Raw genomic sequence first — 21501 nt, forward strand, 5'->3', positions numbered from 1 at the left:
GAAAGTAGTCCGCGGGTGGTGGTGTGTGATTGCAGCGAGTTTAAAATTAAATTTCAGTTTAGAGTCTCGCGTGTCGAGTTAGACAATGGGGTTAATAGTCAGTGAGAAATCAGAATGGAAACATGAATACCGAGGGCAATGATGAAAGAGCGGATATATAATCTGAATATGAGGATGTCTGAATAAAATTGAAAATGTAGGAATGTGATTTTATTTTATTTTCTTTTTTTTGTATAAATACAGGGATCTTATATATATCGTCGCTTGAAATCGTTGAAAAATATGAAAAATTCATGCGTATGCAAGTCGACCCGTATGCCCTCTTCCACCTTTCCTTTCCTTTCCTCTTTTTCCCCTCGGACTTCCTATTGCCACCACAACCCCACTTCCCGGCACTGACTGTGTTGTGTGTACATATGTATAAATAATACGCATTCACACAAACACACGTCACCACTGATAACAAATGTAAAAGTATTACAATTTGTATGAATGTGAATGACTAGATCACAGGACACTTTTCATCAGAGAAGAATTTTCCACAAACATTTTGTCATTTGATTCCGACTATAACTTTTAGTTTCTATAGGCATTCGCTTTTTCATGGAATAAGAAATTGAGATGACGTGTTACTAACATGTGGAAAACTACAACATAGCATAAAATTGTATATATATTATATAAAACTTGTATAGCTTTCAGGAAGCATGACAAATTTTTATTTTAACAATGAATAATTATTTTTAAATTTGTACATTTGAGCAATTCCACGTTAAGTGATCTGAAGAATTTTCGATGATTTTTGCAATATTAAAAATACATTCTGAATTTTTTGCTTTATATATACATGGAATGAAAAGGTATAAAAGTTTTTCCAAAATTTGTTGAGTTACCCTCTTACTCAAAATTTTGGTTGGTTTTTCAAAAAAGGCACATAACTTATTTTCTTGTTAACAGGTTAAGATAATTTTTTTTGAAAAATACTCATAATAAGAAGTACTTTAACCCCTTCACAGTCCAGTGAAAATAAAGTTTTTGTGACATAATATGTTAAAAAAATTTTTTTTTTAAAAAGATGACATTATCATATTGTATGTTTTTTGGGTCACTGAATTAAAATTCGTGGTTGAAACTCCAAGATTCAAAATGAAGACAAAAAAAAAATTTTTAAATTAACAAATTCCTTAACTATAAAATTTTTTATTTGCTATTTTGAATCCGCCATTTTGAAATTTGAATTTTCGACCACAGATTTGTATTCAGCGACCCCGAAAACCACCGAGTAGGCATTTTCAGACAGTTTCGTTAACTTAAAAATTTTTTTTGGCCGCCATTTTAAAGTTGCCATTTTGAATTTTCGACCACGGATTTGGATTCAGCGACCCCGAAAACCGCCGAGTAAGCATTTTTAATATATGTATATATTATATATTTTTTTTACCTTCATTGATTAAGAAAATTAATCAAAAACTCTATTAAAATAATGTTTAATTGATAAAAAATAAATGAATTAAACATTGTTTAACCCTTAAAGCGCACACTGTGTATCGGACACCCATACTCTAATATACTTTAACTCAAATATCCCGTTTAAATTTGTAAAATTTGAACATGTAATGCTATCGAGCGGTATATTTTGTACTTAACTTTATATTTAGTGAGTAAAATTAAAACCCTTTTTGTTTTAATAAAGTAATTTTAAAGTATAATTTTTTAAATTTAGGAAGTGTGCGCTCTAACCACGGATGGACAAAATGAATCTCAACACGTCTTCAAAATCATCGAGGGGCTACAACAGGGTACTGTGAATTCTCCAATTCTCTTCAACATCTTCACCAGTGATATTCATAAGTTGTTTGGTCTGAACAACAACAACAACGGTACTTACTCAATCACATATGCTGATGACAAAATTGCCTATGTGGCTGGCAATACTGTAACATATATATAAAAAAATTTACAATCTCTAACAGACAAAATTATCAACTATTATAAAATCTGGAATCTTAGAATTAACCCTAATAAATGCGAGACAATATTATTTAGAAACCCCACACAATTTTGTTCAGGACATAATGCTAAAAAATCAAAAACTTTTAAAATCACCGCAGCTAATCCTGATACAGAGACAATAATTGATATTACACACAAAAACACAGTCAAGTATCTTGGATTACATATAGACCATTTAATTAGATTAGATCAGCATATTGTTATACAACTCAACAAAGCCATAGAAATTTTTAAAAAATATATGATAACATCTTCTATCAAAAACATATCTCCAAAAGAGTAAAAGTAATTTGTTACCTTTTGTTGGTCAGACCCATAGCAACTTTTGCCGCTCAAACTACATGGAATACCAGTGCTTCACTAATGGAATCCCTCAGACTGTTTGAAAGAAACTGTCTTCGTGCGTGTCTGTCGATGTATCGGTCACATCACAGTAATTACTACAAACGCCATAGTAATTATGACTTATACAGTTCAGCAAAGATCCCCCGAATAGACAATTTTATTATCACCTTAACGAGAAAATTTTTTGCAAAAGTGACAGAAATCGACAATATTTATATCAACAGTGCCTCGTCTATTCCCCGTAATTGGAATCAACAGGTAGAATCTGGATATATGCCACCGCAAATTTTTATACAGCTTGACCATTTAGGAATTATACAAAATGACAACAACATCCCCATCATTTACCATTGGTCACGCCATAGAAAGAATAAAAAACTACCTACAACATTCGAAAATTGCAACAATTCTAATAACCAAGTGTATAATAAAACGATTCCTTTTCAAGACTTTGTAAACACCGAAAGATTAAATAAAAAATACTGGTGGCTATCACAAGATAGTTTACATCTGGCGGAAATAAGACGAAGATTTAAAAAAAAAAACTATCTTAAGAAGAAGAATATATAGAAATATTTCATCCATCGATTTAGTGATAATAAAATAAAAAAAAGGTGATTAAGTGTAAAAAAAAGAAAGAATGAAAAAAAAGACAATACCAAAGAGAAAAAGAGACTATTATTATAAGTACACATGCTCACTAGCATACATATTTATTACTTTTGTTTTTGTTGTTCTTTTTTATTTGTTTTTTATTGTTGTTAAACTCTTTTCTTTATTTTCTTCTTTTATCAAATTTATTTATTATTTATTGTTGTATTATGTAAAAGTGTCGACGAGAGTTTTTTTTGTCAGTTTTATACTAACTTTTTCCTCTCATTAGAAATACAAATGATAAAACGTTATACATTCTATACAAACACATATCAAGGTCACTTAATATTCACACTAATTTAACGAATAAGTTCGAGTCAAGCTTATAGCTTGCAAGAATTTAAACAACACAATTTATAGTTAAGGCAATTTTTGTAATTTGTTTATGCCTGTATTTAACTAATTGTATGACTTGAATAAACGAATTATTATTAAAAAATAAAAAAAATAAAAAAAAAAGTTAGAGCGTCGTGCTAATAACGCGAAGGTCGCGGGTTCGATCTCCCCACGAGCCAATTTTTTTTCTTTTTGATACATTTTTGCAGATAAAATGTTCAAAATTTCAATAAACAAATTAAATCTGAAATTTTTTTTTTAATTAATTAAGGGAAAGTTCACGAATGATTTAATCCTCCCGTTTTTGGTGGCGGAATCATCCATTTCCATCTACATAGAAAACAATTAGTTGGTGCAATACTTATCGACTTAGAAAAGGCCTTCGACTCTGTTTGATTGAACGGATTGATTTATAAACTCTTCCAAAAAAAATTTCCAATTTATTTAATACACCTCATTGACGACATGATACATAACCGAAAATATTTAACTACGGATGGACAAAATGCTCAACACGTCTTTAAAATAATCGAGGGATTATACATCAGGGTACAGTGAATTTTCCCATTCTTTTTAACACCTTCACTAGTGATATCCATATGTTGTTTGGTTTGAACAACGCTTGGGCCTTACCTAATGGGTTAAGTGTTTTAAATATGGGGACAAAATAAGTTTTTCTATTTGTATATAGCAAAAAATATTAAAATGTATCAAGATTTTTACAATCGATGCTTTTAATTTTCTGAAACTAATGAAAATTTTGTTCAGTGGATTCAAATCTGCGATTAAATAGCAGACATTAGAACAACCAATATATTGTTTGGCTACCCCGGATAGACAACTCACTAGAGCGAAGGTTAATAATAATTGAACCTCCATTTGAACGAGAATATGAGTTTAAAAAATAATAATAAACCTATTGCGCCAAAGAGAAAAAAAATTTACATTTCTTCTCAATGAAATCCTTATATGCTTCTGCTAGAGAAGAAGGTGGTTTGTAACGGTTCATGTTACGTGTGTATAATTCCGACCACGCGACTAGATTTGAAGCTCGCTTCGCAGTCCAGAAATGGGCATATAATTAAATTATATTATCAAGACCCGCATATCGTTTGAACCTTGGTACTCGCGGGGAGGAAAAGGCAAACTTTGATAGAGATATATACGTGCAGCTTTTATTGAATTTAAGTCTACATGTATATAATACTCCATCTATACTATAATATGCCATACTAGTGAAAATTACAATAGCTCTCTCACAATTTTTATAAAAATGATTTATTCATTTTGAATATATCTTTGCGGTTAAAGGGCTTCTTCAATAATACTTTTCCAAGAGTTTTTTTGGTTTAAAAAAAAAAATTTGACCTAGAATATAAAGTTGAAGCCGCGGTGTATATATAAGGAAAGGGTATTTGCAGGTTCTTTGGAGGCTCGATAAACCTCCAAAGGAAGAAGGAACGACGACTTTGTCGTTGACCTACTAAAAGTCATCTTTTTCTCGATTATTCCCTGCGGTGTCCCTAACACCAAAATCTTCAACTCACACAACACGCCGCAAGGGCCGCGGCTTCCACAAAAGAATCCAGTTTGAGGGCTAAATAATTATATACAATAACCAAAAAACTAACTTCAGCCCCCCCATGAAAGGAAGACAAATAAAATTATATGTATACGTATTTAACAAAAAGGGTGGATATAAACCATTTAGCACACGTATTCTAAAATTCTTTTAGATAAGTATATCTTCTACCCAGAGAATATGTAAATAATAAATTAAGTAAATACTGTTAAAATATAAGAATACTATTAAAGTTAATGCCCTAATTTATAAACGATTAATAGTTTATTTTAGGTAATTAACAAATGTAAATCCTGCAAAATATTATCCTTTTTTTAATATGAAAAACTTAATTGGGGACCATCCACATATTACGTCACACTTTAAGGGGCGGGGGAGGGAGGGGGGTCAAAAATGTCCAAAAATAGTGTGCCCCTTGTTTGACAAATTGAAATTATGCAGCAATTTTTTCCCTTCTTTCTAAACAAAAATTTAAAAATTGTTGAAAAATTAAAATTATAAAGTAGAACAAATTTTGCACATTTTCTGCCTCTCAATTACAATTCATAAACAAAGTACAAGTTTTAAGTAAAAAAAAAAAATTTTTTTAATCAAATTTTGTTAAAGAAATTTTAAATTTGTTGTGGAAAAAATATTTACAAATTTTCCATTTGTTAAAAAGGATTGTAAAATTTTTCGAAAACATCAATAAACTTCTTTTCTAAATAAATATTTAATCATTATTATTTTTCCAGAGGAATTAAAATTCTTCAAAACATTCAAATTCAAAACTTTTTGAAATATTGAAATTTAACAACTTATAAGAATATTTATTATAAAACATGAAGAAATTGATTACTCCGAGTCTTCGACTCGGAGTGATCGATTTCTTCATTTTTTATAATAAATTAAAGATAACCGAGTGATAAGATCATTATTTCATATAATAGAAATATTTTTACTATGTAATTTTTTCAAAATTTTTTCCATCACTTTAATTCAATTATTATTTTCTAAAATTTTTCAATAAAATTCTCCTTAAAATTATTAAAGATAATAATAATTAATAATTTCATAATTAATTATTAAAAAAATTTAATAAGTTTTGAAAAAGTTCTGTAAGAATTTTCAAATCCATTTGTTTAAAATTCAATTTTACGATATTTCAATTATTCAGAAATTCTTCAATCAAATATTACGCATTAAAAAATAGACACTTGAAATAATTTCAGAAAAAAATTCAATTAAACTTTTTTCAAATTAATTAATTCTACAGAATTGTTGGTTATAAGTACCTATGAAAAATTAACATTTTCAAAAAATTTAATTTAAAACTTTTTCAAAATTCAATTATTTCTTGAAAATTCATGCTTTAATGTATAGCCTTCTAATATTCAAATATTGTTTGAGTATTTCATATTTGAATAATTTGAATAATAAATATTCAAATTTGAAATTTTAACTGAAATTCATTTTTAAATCAATTTTTATTAGAAAATTCTACGAGAATTTAATTATTTAAATGCAGAAATAAATAATTTATTGAATAGTTAAATATTTCTTAAAATTGAATTCTCATAAAGAATTTTATCAAAACATTTTTAAATAATTAATTTCTTTTGACGATTTTTAATAAAATTGTTAAGAACAATTACATTTTTCGAGGAATTCGATTAAAATTGTATATTAACAATAATTGGAATTCTGCGATGAGTTTTATTTATAAAAATAATTGAATTCCCAAAATGAATTTTATTATTTATGAAAATAATTCAATCCCTGTAAAAAATTTTATTATTTATTGAAAATAATTAAATTTATGCGAAGAAATTTATAAAAAAAAATTTGTAAATGATAGAATTCATATATGAAATTGAGGAAAATTTTTAAAAATAATTAAAATTTGGCCAAAAATTTTATTGATTTAAAAAAAATTGAATTTTGCTAAGAATTTTATTAAAAATTTTTTAAAAAAATTAAATTTTGGAAAAGAATTTGATTATTTTTAAAAAGAATTGAATTTATGCAATAATTATTTATAATTTTTCCAAAATTAATTTTTTTTTTGTGTTTTTGAGTAAAATTTGTCTATAAGTTTGTCTATAAATTTGCCTATAAGTAACTCCGAGTCTTTCACTCGGAATAATCGATTTCTTCATGTTTTTACAATAATTAGGTAAAGATAACCCAGAGAATTAATAATAAAATAAAATTAATTCTACGCAGAAATATTAGTTAAAAGTACGAAAAATTCTGATTTTCAAAGATTTGATTTCGAAACCTTTTCAAAATTTAATTATTTCTAAATATTCCCCCCTAATGTTTTTAATATTTAATTATTATCTAAAATTTGAACTAAAATTCTTTTTTAAATCAATTTTTATTAGTAAATATCACGAGAATTCAATTTTTTAAATACAAAAATAAATAATTTATTCATAATTGAATATTTTTTAGAATTTAATTTTTTCAAAGAATTTTATTAACAACTTTTGAAAATAATTAATTTCTTTTAGGGAATTTAATTAAAATTTTTACTAAAATTTATCATATTAAAGAATTTTATAACAATTTTTGAAAAATAATAATCTTCCTGAGAAGAATTTAAATAATAATTTATGAAAATTATTGAATTCATGCTAAGAATTTTGATTAAATTTTGTTTAAATAATTGAAATTTTGCCAAGAATATTATTAAAATTTCTGACAAAAATTGAAAATAATTGAATTATTGCAACGAATTTTATTATTTTATTGAATAATGAAAGCTTTGAATTTATTTATATCTTAAATTTATTTAAAATCGTTTTAAAAATATTGGAACATCTGCGATGAAAATAATTGAATTCCTAAATGAAATTTTGTCATTTATGAAAATAATTGAATGTTTTCGTATAGAATTGTATCAAAAATATTTTTCAATAATTAAATTATTTGATAAATTTTATGAAAATAGTAAATATTGAAAATCATTAAATTGTGAAAAACTTTTGAAAATAATTGAAATTTTGCAAAGAATTTTATTTAAATTTTTGAAAATAATTGAATTTTTGGCGAAAAAAATTGTGCTATTTTGTAAAGATAATTGAATTCTTGCGAACGATTTTTATTAGAATTTTTAAAAATAATTGAATTTCTTCGAAGAATTTTATTATTTTTGAAAATAATTGAATTCTTGTGATGAATATTGTTATTTTTATGAAAATAATCAAATTTTGTAAAGAAGTTTTTTGAAATTCCTAAAAAAAAAAATTGAATTTTTGTAAAGAATTTTATTATTTATCAAGATAATTGCATTACAACTTTTGAAATAATTAAATAATATTAAAAAAATCATTCTAGTCAGAATTAGAATAAAATTTTGAAGGTTTTTTATTAGAATTCGTGGTAGTTTTATAGCTCATGAGGCAAAGAAAAAAGAAAAAAAAAGACACAAAAAATTTAGAGTTTTCTTATGAATTCTAAATTTAAATCTTTTCCAGTACTTTTAATAAAAATCCCTGACTTTTCCCTGATTTCCCTGACCTGTGGCAACCCTGTAATTTCCAAAAATTGTTCTCTAATCAAAGTTAGTTTTATTAAATTATTTTACTCTTTGAATTAGTAAATTATACTAATAAATTAGTAGAAATTATTATTAAAAAAATAATTAAAAATTAAGAAAAATTAATTGAATTTACTAATTCAAAAGCAAAAAGTCAGTCAGTAATTCAAATTAGTAAATATTTTTACTAATTAAAATTTAGAGAGTAAGCTTAATATTTGGTTTTAATAATATAAAAATTCTTTAAAAAGATAAGTTTTATTTATTATTATCACTTTTATATATTTAATTAATTTTACTGAAAACTAAAAAAATAATAATAATCAATAAAAAAAAATATTTTCTATTATAAATTATATTATTATAATAATATTTATATTTTTTCGTTATTATGCAGTAAAATCCTTAGTCCTGGACATTTACTTGTAGAAAAAAATTTTACAAGAAAAAATTATTGTTTAAAAGTCTAGTAGATATCATATGATAATTATTTAGGTAAACATTTGAAAAACAACTTTAAATCTATAAATATATTGATAATTTTTTTCTGTAAAATCTATCTTATATTTACCTTTGAATTTTTCTCTTTGTATACGTATCATTGGGAATCCCAGCTTGTAGTAACCAAATGGTCATTGAAACGTGCCAGTCTGAAAAAAATAATAACCAAAATAGGTATCAAAACACATCGAAATTTTTGGCACATTTTGAATGTACATTCTCTCTATTATAAATAGAATGTATTTATTAATAGAAAAATGCGATGTTAAATAATATAAAGGTAAATTATGAAAGGTAATTTTATCACTCAGTTGTCTTTAGTATATAATAAAACAATCAAACGATAAGAATCAGTTCGTGTCAAGGCGTGATTCCTTGACTCTGAATGATCGTTATCTTTTTATTTTATTAGAAAAGAACAATTATTAAATTTTAATTATGAAAATTGCGTTACAATGATTTAAAATTTTTTTGCTTATAATTAGATGAATGGTTTTTTGCAATTTTAATTTGTAGAGAAATGGATTTAAAAAAAGGATTTTATTATTTTATTTTAATAATAAAAAATATTTCGTTTTTACGATTTTCTTAAAATTAAAATTTAATATGAAAAGGTAAAGAAATTCTTACAATTAATTTTTTAAAGATAATATTTTTTTAATTAATACAATTGAAAAATTTCTGAATAATAGAAATTTCATAAAAACTTTTAAAAATAATAAAATTTTTGAAAAAAATAAATAAAAATAATAAAATTTTAAAAATATTTTATTTACTTTGTCCGAAGATAATTGAATTTTAAAAAATTATGATAAAACAATTCTAGAAGAATTAGTTTTTAAAAATATTTTAATGTTATATTTCGAAAGTAATTGATATTCTTAAAAGAATTTATTTTAAACAAACTAATTAATTTTTTGATGAAATTTAATTGAAATTTTTGAACATGATTTTTTATCCAAAATGTTAAAAATAATTCTAAAATGTTAAAATTTTTTGTATGTATTTAAATTTTCGGAAATATGAAACTAAAATAAAAATTCATTTTTAAAATTGCATTTAAAAATTTTTCTTTAAAATTTTTTATAATAATTCAATTATTTTCAAAATTTCATTTCGGTATTAAAATAGAACCAAATTACTATTTAGTATCAAAATTGGTACTAAATTACTAAATTTCTTTTTAAAACTAAAATTAAATTAAATTAAATAAATTTTAATTCTTCAAAAGTTGTTTTTAAAAAATTGGAAGAAAATATGTACCTTGAAAAAAATTAATTATTTTCAATTAGATTTTTCAAAATTTCAATTATTCAAAAAGATTTTTTATTATAGATCTTTTTTAATGAAAACAAAAATGGAGAGATTGGGTGGCCTGCTTGTCAAAGAATGTCCCAGATATATTTGAAAAATTTAATTATCAAGAAAAAAGATGCAAAAATAATTTTTGAAAGATTTGATTAGTTAGTTTTCGCACTATAAAAATCGAAATAAGTTGCATTTTATACTAAAAAATGTTGTATTTTGTTGCAATATTTGGAAAAAAGTCGAAAAAGACGCAATTTTTAAAATATTTTTGAATTTTCTATTTTTTTTTAAATTTTTCAAAAAAAATTTTTTGATTTCTTTTTAATGATACACCTTCAATTTTTCTTTTAAAAAATACCTTAAAGTTTTCTCTTTAATATACATTTTTTCAAGATTGTTAAAAAATACAGTTTTTCAAAAAACGACTTTTTTTAAAAAAAATTTAAAAACTCATTTTTTTGAAACTACATAAAAATTTTTCTTTTGAAAATTTTAAATTAATTAGTTTATAATTATTTTTTTCAATTTTAAAATATTTTTTAAACTGTGTTATTTATGTTTATAACACATTTAAATTTCATTTAAATCGGTTAAGTAGTTTCCGAAAAATGATCTTTTTTTCAAAAAAGTAGTTTCTTGAAAAAACTACATTTTTCAAAAATCTGCAAAAAATATATATTAAAGAAGAAACTCTAAGGAATTTTTAAAAACAAAAATTGGAGGTGTAACTTTAATACAAAGTAAAAAAAAATTTTTTGAAAATTTTCAAATTAATTTTTTTTGAATTTTTTTTTATTTTGAAATATTTTTTCTAAATTGTCTTATTTATAGGACTAGAGATGATTCTATCACTCAGAGTGATCGTTAAATTACACTATTTATTGTCTTATTTATGTTTACAACATATATAAATTTCATTTAAATCGGTTAAGTAGTTTCCGAAAAATATGAATTTTTGGGTTGTATTTAAAAAAGAATCGTTTTTTGAAAAAACTATATTTATCAAAAATCTGGAAAGAATATATAAAGAGGAAACTCTAAGGTTTTTTTTTAAATTGAAGGTGTATCATTAAAAAAAATAAAATAAAATTTTTTGAAAATTTGAAAATTAATTTTTTAAAAACATTTTTTGGAAAAAGATTTTGAAAATTTTTTTTAATTGTTTTATCTATATTTATAACATATTTAAATTCCATTCAAATCGGTGGTGTGGAAAGGTTTTATGCAAAAATTGGAAAGGGCATGTGTCAAAAGTATTTAAAATGTTTCAAAGCCACTGAGAATTGTAGAAGTAGCTTAAAGTTGTTTCTGCAAATACACGAAGATAAGTCGCGAAAAACTAAATACTTTCGTGTATTTTGCGTCCGTGCATCACGTTCCTATGTAGAATTTAAGCTTGAAGCCTCTTCTACAACGACGAAGATAAAACCGCGAAAACGTGCAAAAAGAGGTGTGTGCACTTTTGTGCCTACGTGCGCTTCCACATGTACGTGGAATTAAGTGTCTTGTCGTTCTGCTCTAACCTTCAAAAATATGGATTCACGCGCAGAAGAGTAGAATTTTATAGCTTTTTTCCAGATCGAACTGTTGCAAGCATGACGTATCCTAATGTTGTGTTCTATAAAAATTCGAGAGTATCGCGTCTGCGTCAATGTCATTTTGGATCAAAGCTTTATAAAAGTCACAGTTCCTGAATTGTTTTCAATGTCATTTCTATATCTACACAAAACGACGTAACTTCATCGAAAAAAAGAGCAAAGTGTCAATTGTCTGCAATTATCACATGCAAATTAATAAACACGATAGTGTGAAAATTTTTTAACATAATTTTCTATTCATCTAATAGTATTTTACATTCTAAAGTTTTTAATAGTTTCTTATAAAAAGGTGAACAATCAACTTCTATCGCGGTGAATAAAAAGTGACTTTCTTATCAACGCAGGTGATTATAACATTGTTATTATTATTAAGAGTTTGGAGAATTAGCTCAAAAATTATTAGAAAGTTTAAAGATTTTCAAGTTCATTAATCTGATTCTATAAGTGAAATAAGTTGTGCAAAGAAACCAAATTGTGAAAGTGATAAATATATTTTTTATTTAAGATAGTGTTGGGGTTTACAATGATTGACCATTAGATCTGTGGACTAAGAAAGTTGACCCATATAGCACCGAAACTTTCATAAAAATTAAAGATCTACTTGCAAACTTCGAAGTATTTACTTTATCGGAGTGGGACATTTAAATCTTTACACTATTGTCACTAAACTTTGTAAGTAAATACTCCGAAGTTTGCAAGTAAATCTTTAATAAATTTTTCGGTCAGTTTCGGTTGACATAAAGTTGTACACGTTTTCAAATGAAAAAATTTTGTCTACGTGATGTTCTACACGGAAAAAATGGCTACCAGATGTGTTGGTATCCCTAGAAACAAAAGTACATACATTTATACTGCACGTCTGTTTACTATTTTGTGTCTTCGACTATATATGTATTGATTCTTTTTAGTGCAAACACTGTGCGCAAGCACACAATACTTCGAAAAGACACACTTGTCCCCTTGTCTTGGGGATACCATCACATGTTCCAAATTCATGATCATTTTTGTTTTAAATCATAACGCAATTCATTTTTTTGTATTTTTTTTATAAAAACAAAACATTTCCATTAAGTTAATTGAAATTAGGAACCGAAGTTTACAAATCAAAGAAAAAATCCATTAAAGTCGTAAAAGTTAATAAAATTAGACAATTTTTACAGAATATTAAAGAGATTTACTTACTCTAAATCACTATTATTTTTTTTTATTCCTTAAGAATTTAGTAATTTTTGCGGAACCGGAGTATATATACCATTAAAATACGCCGTAAAATACTAGTTATTTTTGTGGTTTTTAATCTAAAAACTCTATTTCTTTTTGCAAATTTTAAATAAATCCACACAAAAATTTAAATAAAAATAATGAAAATCCATGGATATGTAAACTCTGCGTTCCGAATGACAAACTAATGAAGAAAAGTATAATAAAAAAAATATTTTTACACAAGATCAATGAAAATTAGAATACAACAGAAAAAACTTAGTTTTGGAGACAAATTTTCAAACAGTGAAAAAATGAAGAAAAAATGACACTGAGTGAAGAAGAACCCACATTATTTTTAATTTAAAAAATTATGATTCTTTTTATTGATCATTAACAGGTATATAGTATAACGAATACAGAATATACCTTCAAAGTTTATATCTATACTTTTAGGCATAAAAACGATGTATATACTTTATGTACATAGATATAATATGATTATAAGATAAACATAATTTCTAATTTTATTTCCGACGTAAATGTCATGAAATGATTCAATGTAATTTCTAAACAATTGCAATTTTCAGTGGAAATCAGCTGAGGCTTTAGATTACTTCTGCGCGATACATTGCGCAAACTTATCCTATCCATTTTCAAGATCAAGCCGTTATTTACGAATTCGGAACATTTCCCTGCTTCGATTCACATTGATTTCGGATTCTTTCAAAATAACATTTGAGATTTAATACAAAAATATATTTTCAATTAAGTAAAATGGCATCTCGATTGCAAGGCCTTTCTCTCAAAGGACTACAAAAGCATCCATCTGTAAGTACTTTTTCGTTTGTTTCAAAAAAAATTTCTTCCTTTCAGTTTACATTGTACTTTATTAATATCTGTAATTTTCGTGAAAGAAATTTTAGATTAGAATCATTTACTTGAGTACTTAATAAAATATAAGCATTTTGATTATTTTATATTTTAATAGTTAAGTAATTTTTTATTACATATTAGATATATATTTATTATTTCATTGCAGTTAATTCCCCTATTCGTTGTTATGGGTATTGGAAGTTCGGTCGCTATTTTTTGCACTCTAAGAGCCGCTATAACAAATCCGGATATAACGTGGAGCAATAAAAACAATCCAGAATCGTGGAATGAATACAGTGATAAAGGGTATAAGAAGGTATATACATATAGGCATAGTCATCTTATCATTCTATTATTTCTTGTTGATTCTTATCATAAACATTGTTAATGAATTTCGTGTTTCAGTTAGTTACCGTGGATAACAAGGCTCCGTTTAACACAAGACATTCGACAATTTTTGATATAGCCAAAATATAAGCACAAACTTAAAAATATTTAACCTAGAGCTAAAACATCTTGGATGAAATTAAGTTATTTTTAATTCATTATTTTTAAATTAGTGGTCATTAATAAATTACGTAACACTGCTTTATACCTTTCTTCCCCCTGCCGAAAGTATTTATAACACATTTGTTTTGTCGAAATTTTATTCGTTAAATTACTACTCTCCTTTAAAGTGTTCGGTACTTATTTATAGACTTATTTATATTTATTTATAAATTAATCATATTAATTATTTATTTGAATATTATTAAAATATATTTATAGTAGTCTTTAAATTACAGAAATTGCATTGAAAATACATATTGTGAAACTTTTAGTCATGGAACAAATACTGTACCTATTATTTATAGAAAATACAATGTATTATAATTTGTTAAAATGTTTGTTTGGAAAAATAAAATAAAAAGCAGTTATAGAAGACCATGTGTGTTAATCTAAATTTAGCTAATTAGAACCAATATAAAAAAGAATTCGTTTCTGTAAATTAGTGAAAAATTATTAAATCGACACCTTAAAATTAGAAGTGCAATAAATTTAAATGTCTTTGAAACTTACGTGGTCATTTTTTTCAATTTAAACAAATTAGTTAGTTTATTTATCTTTATTTTAACACCACAAGAGTAGGACCAATATTATCTTATAATTATTAGAATAATTATAGAAATAATAATTATTATTTTATTATCTTATATTTTTTGTTACTTATTCTTAATAGAAAATTAACTTTCAATACAATTACGAATTTTAATACTGAACAGTTGTTAACATTCTCTGTTCAGCTGGTAAATGCTGATGTAATAGAAAAAACATTTTGAAAACAGGAATTTGAGGTGTCTTATCGAGACAGTTAGTATATATAATATAAAAATATACATATCAACATTGTTTCATTCGTTAATACTTACAATAACATTAACTTAATGCTCATACAGAATAACCATGTAAATATAAATTGTAACATATTCTAATATCGAGAATGAGTGTATTTATTTTATTATTTTGTATTTACTGGAAAAATTTTGTTCAACCTATTGTATTTCTATTGACTTTTTCGCAGTCAAGGTCTATCGATTTTGCCTTATCGCACATGAAAAATTTTAAATTCTCTGTTTTTCAATACCCAACCCCAGACTACAATGTTTTTAATGTTACAGAAATTTTTAAAAATAAAAACCTAAATAGTATTTCTTATTACTTTAATTCAAATTTTTTTAAGTTTTACCTTTTTCTAATAATACAGAAAATTTTGGTTACCCAAGTGCGAAAACCAACACGGCCAAAGACTGGCAAATACTGGCCAAATATTGTCTTGACAGACAATATTGAGCCAACTCTTGTAGTAATAATTGCGGTTAGACGTCGGCAACCAGATCTCGGCAGACATTAATAGTCCAATATCTGCCAACATTACTCCCCAGTATTGGCATAATGCAAAAAATAATTATATTTTTCAGTTAATTAACCAAATAATTTATAATATTCATTCGGCTTATTTCCTTAACCTTAAACACAATCTTATAAACAATTGAAAAATTGTTACTGCTCGTGGGGATCGATACCTCAACTTATTAAAAAACTACATTTATTTAATATTTACAAGAAAAAATTAAAAATTTTGTTTACTGATAATTGCAATTAAACAAAGAAAATGTTTTTTTAATATATTATTTTGACATTATCAAAGTAGGGAATATTAGCTTTGAAATAAGACCTCAGCCAACTTTCAATCTTTATTAGAAATTAGAATAAAAACTTTTTGTAAATGTCTTTATTTGTCGTATGATGAGCAAATCTTACTTATCAAAATTCTTTTGATAAAAGTCAAAAGAAATTTTTTTTCTCAAAATTCTTAAAAATCCTTCTGTTAGTTTTTAAATATTTATATAATAAATATACTTAGTAATTTTTACCAAAAATCGTTAAATACTCTTCGAGTTATCTTGTTCACAAAAAAGCGATCCGGACATTTGTTCAGGATTTCATATAATACATTCCTATATAGAGGAAAATTTGAAGCAGATTTGAAAATCATTTTTGAAGTAATTAAATGGGGAACAGTTGAGAAGCAAAAATGACCACTGAGTGAAGAATCACACACATAATATATAATTCGAAAAATTACGATTCTTTTTATTGATCATTAAAAGGTATATAGTAGCGAATGCAGAATTTACCTTCAAAGTTTATATCTATACTTTTAAGCATAACAAAAAAAATATATATATATACTTCATGTACAGAGATATAATGTGATCATAAGGTAAACACAATTTCTAATTTTATTTCCGGCGTAAATGTCATGAAATGATTCAATGTAATTTCCAAACGATTGCTTTTTTAGTGGAAATCAGCTGAGGCTTTAGATTATTTCTGCGCAATACATTGCGCAAATTTATCCTGTCCATTTTCAAGATCAAGCCGTTATAAACGAATTCGGAACATTTTCCTCCTTCGATTCACACTGATTTCGGATTCTTTCAAAATAACATTCGAGCGAGTTCTAATACAAAAAGAAGATAAACAAATTAAAATATTTAATTGTTTCTTTTTTTTTTAATTAAAAGATAATATTTTCAATTAATTAAAATGTCATCCCGAATGCAAGGTTTAACTCTCCAAGGACTGCGAAAGCATCCATCTGTAAGTAATTTTTCGTTTGTCTCAAAAAAAAATCCTTTAAATTTATATTCTACTTTATTAATATCTGCAATTTTTGTAAAAGAAATTTTGAATTAAAAAAATTTATATTGAACTCGATACATGGAAATTATTTGGTTGCAAAAAAGTTTTAATGGTCCAGAAGTTTCGAACGTTCAAATGAACGAAATATTTTTCAATAAAAAAAATCTTCTTAAATTACTGATTGTAATAAAAATTACAAACCTAAATTAAACATTTTAGAAACTTTATAATTATTTTTTTTACACAATACATAAAATTTTGCTTTCAAAAAGAAATAAATAAATTTCGTTCATCTGAACATTCAGAACTTTAGGAACATCAATTTTAAAAGATTACATTTTATGAAAAATCGAAACTGCTATAATTCTAGACAAATTAAAATTATAATGTCTTCATCTTTCGCGTGTTCTTGAATTTCTGAACATATAAATAAAGAATTAAAAAATATATATAAATACCCCCTCTTTTATTTCTGTAATTTATTTTTATTTTAAATATAGTTTTAATTCAATTTCAAATTTTCACCAAACAATTAGTGATCATAAACTGTAGTATTAATAATACAAATATTTACATGTACTTTTAAAAAAGTACCGCTTAAAATTTTAGATTTGTTTCCCCTAAATTTCTCAAACAAGAACAAATAAAACTCGTTAAATTATTTAATTTGTAAAAAAGATAACAAACTTCAAAGGAAATGATACCTAAGTCAATAATTCATTATATATTATTTGGACTTTTTAAAATTATGTAACATTTTTTTGACGTCATTGACAAAAAAACATCACAATAAAGGAAACGTTTTATTTGAAAAATTTCACAAAATTTTAACTTATCAATCCTTTTTTTATCGTTAAAAGATAACATCTAATTAAATATCAATCAGACAATTTAATAAGAATTAAATGGCTCAACTTAAGAAGGCATCTATAAATATACAAAATTTTTACACACATATGTGTAATATATGTACACACTAAGAAAAAATTTAATTAAGGGGAGGGACCGATAAAATTTCAACTCATCTAAATTTTTGTTGTTTATGGGTGGTCAATGTTTTTTCTAACAAATTTTAGAATTTAAAATTATAATATGCTTCAAAAATTAAAAAAATTTAATTAGTTAACTTTTTTTTAAATAAACATCAAAAAATAAAAATTTGAACTACTCTCGTAATTTTTATTGCCGATTTTTTATACACTTATTTCATGATTCTAAACAATCAATCGTATGAATTTTCAAAACATCAAATTACTTTTATTAATTTTCTGTAGATTAATATGATTTCATCTAGTGAAGAAGTGTGAAAAAAATTTCAATTAATAAATAAATAAAATTTTCAAAATGAACAAAAAAACTATATGTTTCAATTTTAACAATAATACAATAAATTTAGATCCTAAATAATGCTAGAAAAAAAATTGGCGCCTCTTAACAACGTAATTGTCGGAGGGTTGAAATTTTAACGGTCCCTCCCCTTAAAACAACTAACAATAATAAGGTTCCCGTAATAAAGTATAGAGTATTTGATTCTAATATTACATTTTTACTGTATGCATTTTTTATTTATATTTATTTTTTTAATATATTATATTTATTTTATATTTTAATAATAAACTATAGTAAAGTTTTTAACGTCCGAGCGGTTTTAATAATAAGACAGAAAAACAAAGACATTTAGACAAAGATTCGTTTAATGTTACTCCAACGTTTCGAAATCAGCAGATTTCCTCTTCAGGGAGTCAATTTAGCAACAGTCAGAACATAAATTTGTTATAAATAAATTAAAATTCGTCAGAAAATAAAAATAGTACACCCATACATTAGAGCCATACACACAGAATTAAAAACTAATTAATATTAATCCATTTAGTAAAAATAGTAAATAAAAGAAAACACATATAATAAATAGTAGAACAATCAAAAACAACAAATAAATAAGAACAAATAAAACAAAACTAATAAATAAAAAAATTAAATTTCAATCGAGACTGACCTTCACCGATGAAGGTACAATTTAAAAACGAATCTTTGTCTGAACGTCTTCGTTTTTCTGCCTTTAAATTAATAATAAACTAATTATTATTTCATTACAGTTAATTCCCCTATTCGTTTGTTTGGGTATTGGAAGTTCGGTCGCTGCTTTTTGTACACTAAGAGCCGCTTTAACAAATCCGGATATAACGTGGAGCAATAAAAACAATCCAGAACCGTGGAATGAATACAGTGATAAAGGGTATAAGAAGGTATATACATATAGGCATAATCATCTTATCATTCTATTATTTTTTGTTGATTTTTATCATGAACATTTTTCATGAATTTCCTGTTTCAGTTAGTTACCGTGGACGACAAGGCTCCGTTTAACACAAGAAATTCGTCAATTTTTGATATAGCGAAAAGATAAGCATACACATAAAAATATATAAGCCAGAGATGAAATATCTCGGATAAAGTTAAGTTATCTTTATTTCATTATTTTTAAATTAGTGGTCGTTAATAAACTACGTAACACTGCTTTATACCTTTCTTCCCCTTCCGAAAGAATTGATAACACATTTGTTTGTAAAATTTTTATTCGTTAATTACTACTCTCCTTTGAAGTATTCGGTACTTATTTATTGACGATCCCTTAATCATATTAATTATTTATCTGAATATTATAAAAATATATTTATAGTAGTTTTTAAATTACAAAAATTTGTGATCAATTGAAATAAGTTTCAAAAGTCATAATTTCAATTAAAATTTTTCTTACCGGAGAGCATTGCAGAGCTTATTTTACTTAAATGTAAGTTTATGCATTGCAATTTCCTATTGTGAAACTTTTAGTCATGGAACAAGTGCTGTATTATTTATAGAAAATAAAATGAATTATTATTTGCTTAAATGTTTGTTCGTGAAAATAAAATTAAAAGCAGTTACAGAAGACCATGTGTGTAAATTTAAATTTAGCTAAGTAGGGGAGCGTGGTCCTAAGTTGGCCGTGGGCCTAAGTTGGCCACCCTGCATTTCTCAGAGATGGTAACTGGACGAATCTATAATTTTTTGGTATGATATATTGATAGACCATGATATACTTTATGGACCTAATTATAATCTAAGATTCGTCTACGCATTGTGAGGACAATAATATTGTTTACGACCAAAAAAATTTAATTTTTCTTGTTTTTTCGAGAGCAGCTACAAGAGATAAATAATTAGAAATTTCTAAATGAGTGTGTGCGCTAGTTCCTTTATTTATTGTTGTAATAAGAGGTTCTGTTGATATTTTAATTACATTTTTTTTATTAACGTAATAATTTGAAACTTGTGAAAATCTATAGTGGTCCTAAGTTGGCCACCTATTGTTTTTGTTTGTTTTTATTTATGTTTTACTTCTTTTTTGTGTTTTTCATCACAATAAAGACCGTAAAAGTATAACATAGGAATTAAACAAAGACAAAAACAAAAAACAAAAATGCCTGTCTCCACAGCCATCCACCACTGCAAATAAATGAAATAAAATAATGCTTCATTTTCTAAACAAAAATAGTTAAATAATGCGTTTTTATTCTCCTAAATGTATCAAATTTGTAAAATTTCTGCGTAATTGAAAAGAATATGCATTTCTTCCTTAAACACAAGCGAAAAAAAGTGGTGGCCAATTTAGGACTGCTATTTCTGAAATGTCCAAAATGCAGCTTTTCACTATTTATTGTATTAAGACTACAAAAGCCATTCTATAACGTTCTAAATACCACAAAATTATAGCAAAACGATCTCTGAACACTTATATATACTTGCCGAAGTGATTAAATTTCATTTTGTTACTATTTTCGACCAATTTGCTTAGGCGGCCAACTTAGGACCACTCTCCCCTAGTAGATACCAATATAAAATAAAGAGAATTCGTTTTCTGTAAATTATTTAAAAACTACCAAATTGATAGTTTGTAAATAGTACATAATTAATAAAAATTAATAAAAATTACGTAATTAAAAGAGTATGTTTATTATTAATGAAACAACAGACCAGTGCGTCCATTGCAAGAATTGTAAAAACTAAGGACCAAAAATTCCAAAATAAATACTAGAATCGAAAGTGAAAAACCTATTATACCTATTCCAAAGAGCAAAAAAAGAAGTTTCTTTCCACCAATTACATCAATTTCGTTAAAAGAATTATCGAGACTGGGATTTTTGAACGTATTCAGGTCTTCCTTCTCCCACTTCCACACCAAACCGGCTTGTGTAGCCACTTGCAAAATGTGTTAAAATTTTGTACAATACAATGAATTTGTTTCTAGATAAACGCCACTTGCAGTTTCATACAAAGGATCTTTCACCACTTTAAGTTGTGCTTTTCCATTCTTATCTTTGGTATTTTCAATCATTACT

General features: G+C 25.2%; 2 protein-coding genes across 2 annotated transcripts; both read left to right on the top strand.

Moving 5' to 3' along the window:
• Nucleotides 1-11972: 11972 nt before the first annotated feature.
• Nucleotides 11973-14775, top strand: LOC122503386 (cytochrome c oxidase subunit NDUFA4-like). Its single transcript, XM_043613896.1, has 4 exons — nucleotides 11973-12204; nucleotides 13651-13891; nucleotides 14103-14252; nucleotides 14342-14775. The coding sequence occupies exons 2-4, from the start codon at nucleotides 13838-13840 to the stop codon at nucleotides 14411-14413; spliced, it is 276 nt and encodes a 91-aa protein (XP_043469831.1). The 5' UTR covers nucleotides 11973-12204; nucleotides 13651-13837; the 3' UTR covers nucleotides 14414-14775.
• Nucleotides 14776-16871: 2096 nt separating this feature from the next.
• LOC122503383 (cytochrome c oxidase subunit NDUFA4-like) lies at nucleotides 16872-20326 on the top strand. The gene is made up of 3 exons (XM_043613893.1): nucleotides 16872-17080; nucleotides 19219-19368; nucleotides 19458-20326. The coding sequence occupies exons 1-3, from the start codon at nucleotides 17027-17029 to the stop codon at nucleotides 19527-19529; spliced, it is 276 nt and encodes a 91-aa protein (XP_043469828.1). The 5' UTR covers nucleotides 16872-17026; the 3' UTR covers nucleotides 19530-20326.
• The last annotated feature ends 1175 nt before the right edge of the window (nucleotides 20327-21501 follow it).

This window comes from Leptopilina heterotoma, unplaced genomic scaffold (genome assembly GCF_015476425.1).
Source record: "Leptopilina heterotoma isolate Lh14 unplaced genomic scaffold, ASM1547642v1 Lhet_26, whole genome shotgun sequence".
NCBI classification, from domain to species: Eukaryota; Metazoa; Arthropoda; class Insecta; order Hymenoptera; family Figitidae; genus Leptopilina; species Leptopilina heterotoma.

Coding starts and splice junctions, on each gene's coding strand:
- LOC122503383 (XM_043613893.1), top strand. CDS start 17,027: ATGTCATCCCGAATGCAAGGTTTAACTCTCCAAGGACTGCGAAAGCAT. Junction 17,081..19,218: donor GACTGCGAAAGCATCCATCT/GTAAGTAATTTT, acceptor ATTTCATTACAG/TTAATTCCCCTATTCGTTTG. Junction 19,369..19,457: donor GTGATAAAGGGTATAAGAAG/GTATATACATAT, acceptor TTCCTGTTTCAG/TTAGTTACCGTGGACGACAA.
- LOC122503386 (XM_043613896.1), top strand. CDS start 13,838: ATGGCATCTCGATTGCAAGGCCTTTCTCTCAAAGGACTACAAAAGCAT. Junction 13,892..14,102: donor GACTACAAAAGCATCCATCT/GTAAGTACTTTT, acceptor ATTTCATTGCAG/TTAATTCCCCTATTCGTTGT. Junction 14,253..14,341: donor GTGATAAAGGGTATAAGAAG/GTATATACATAT, acceptor TTCGTGTTTCAG/TTAGTTACCGTGGATAACAA.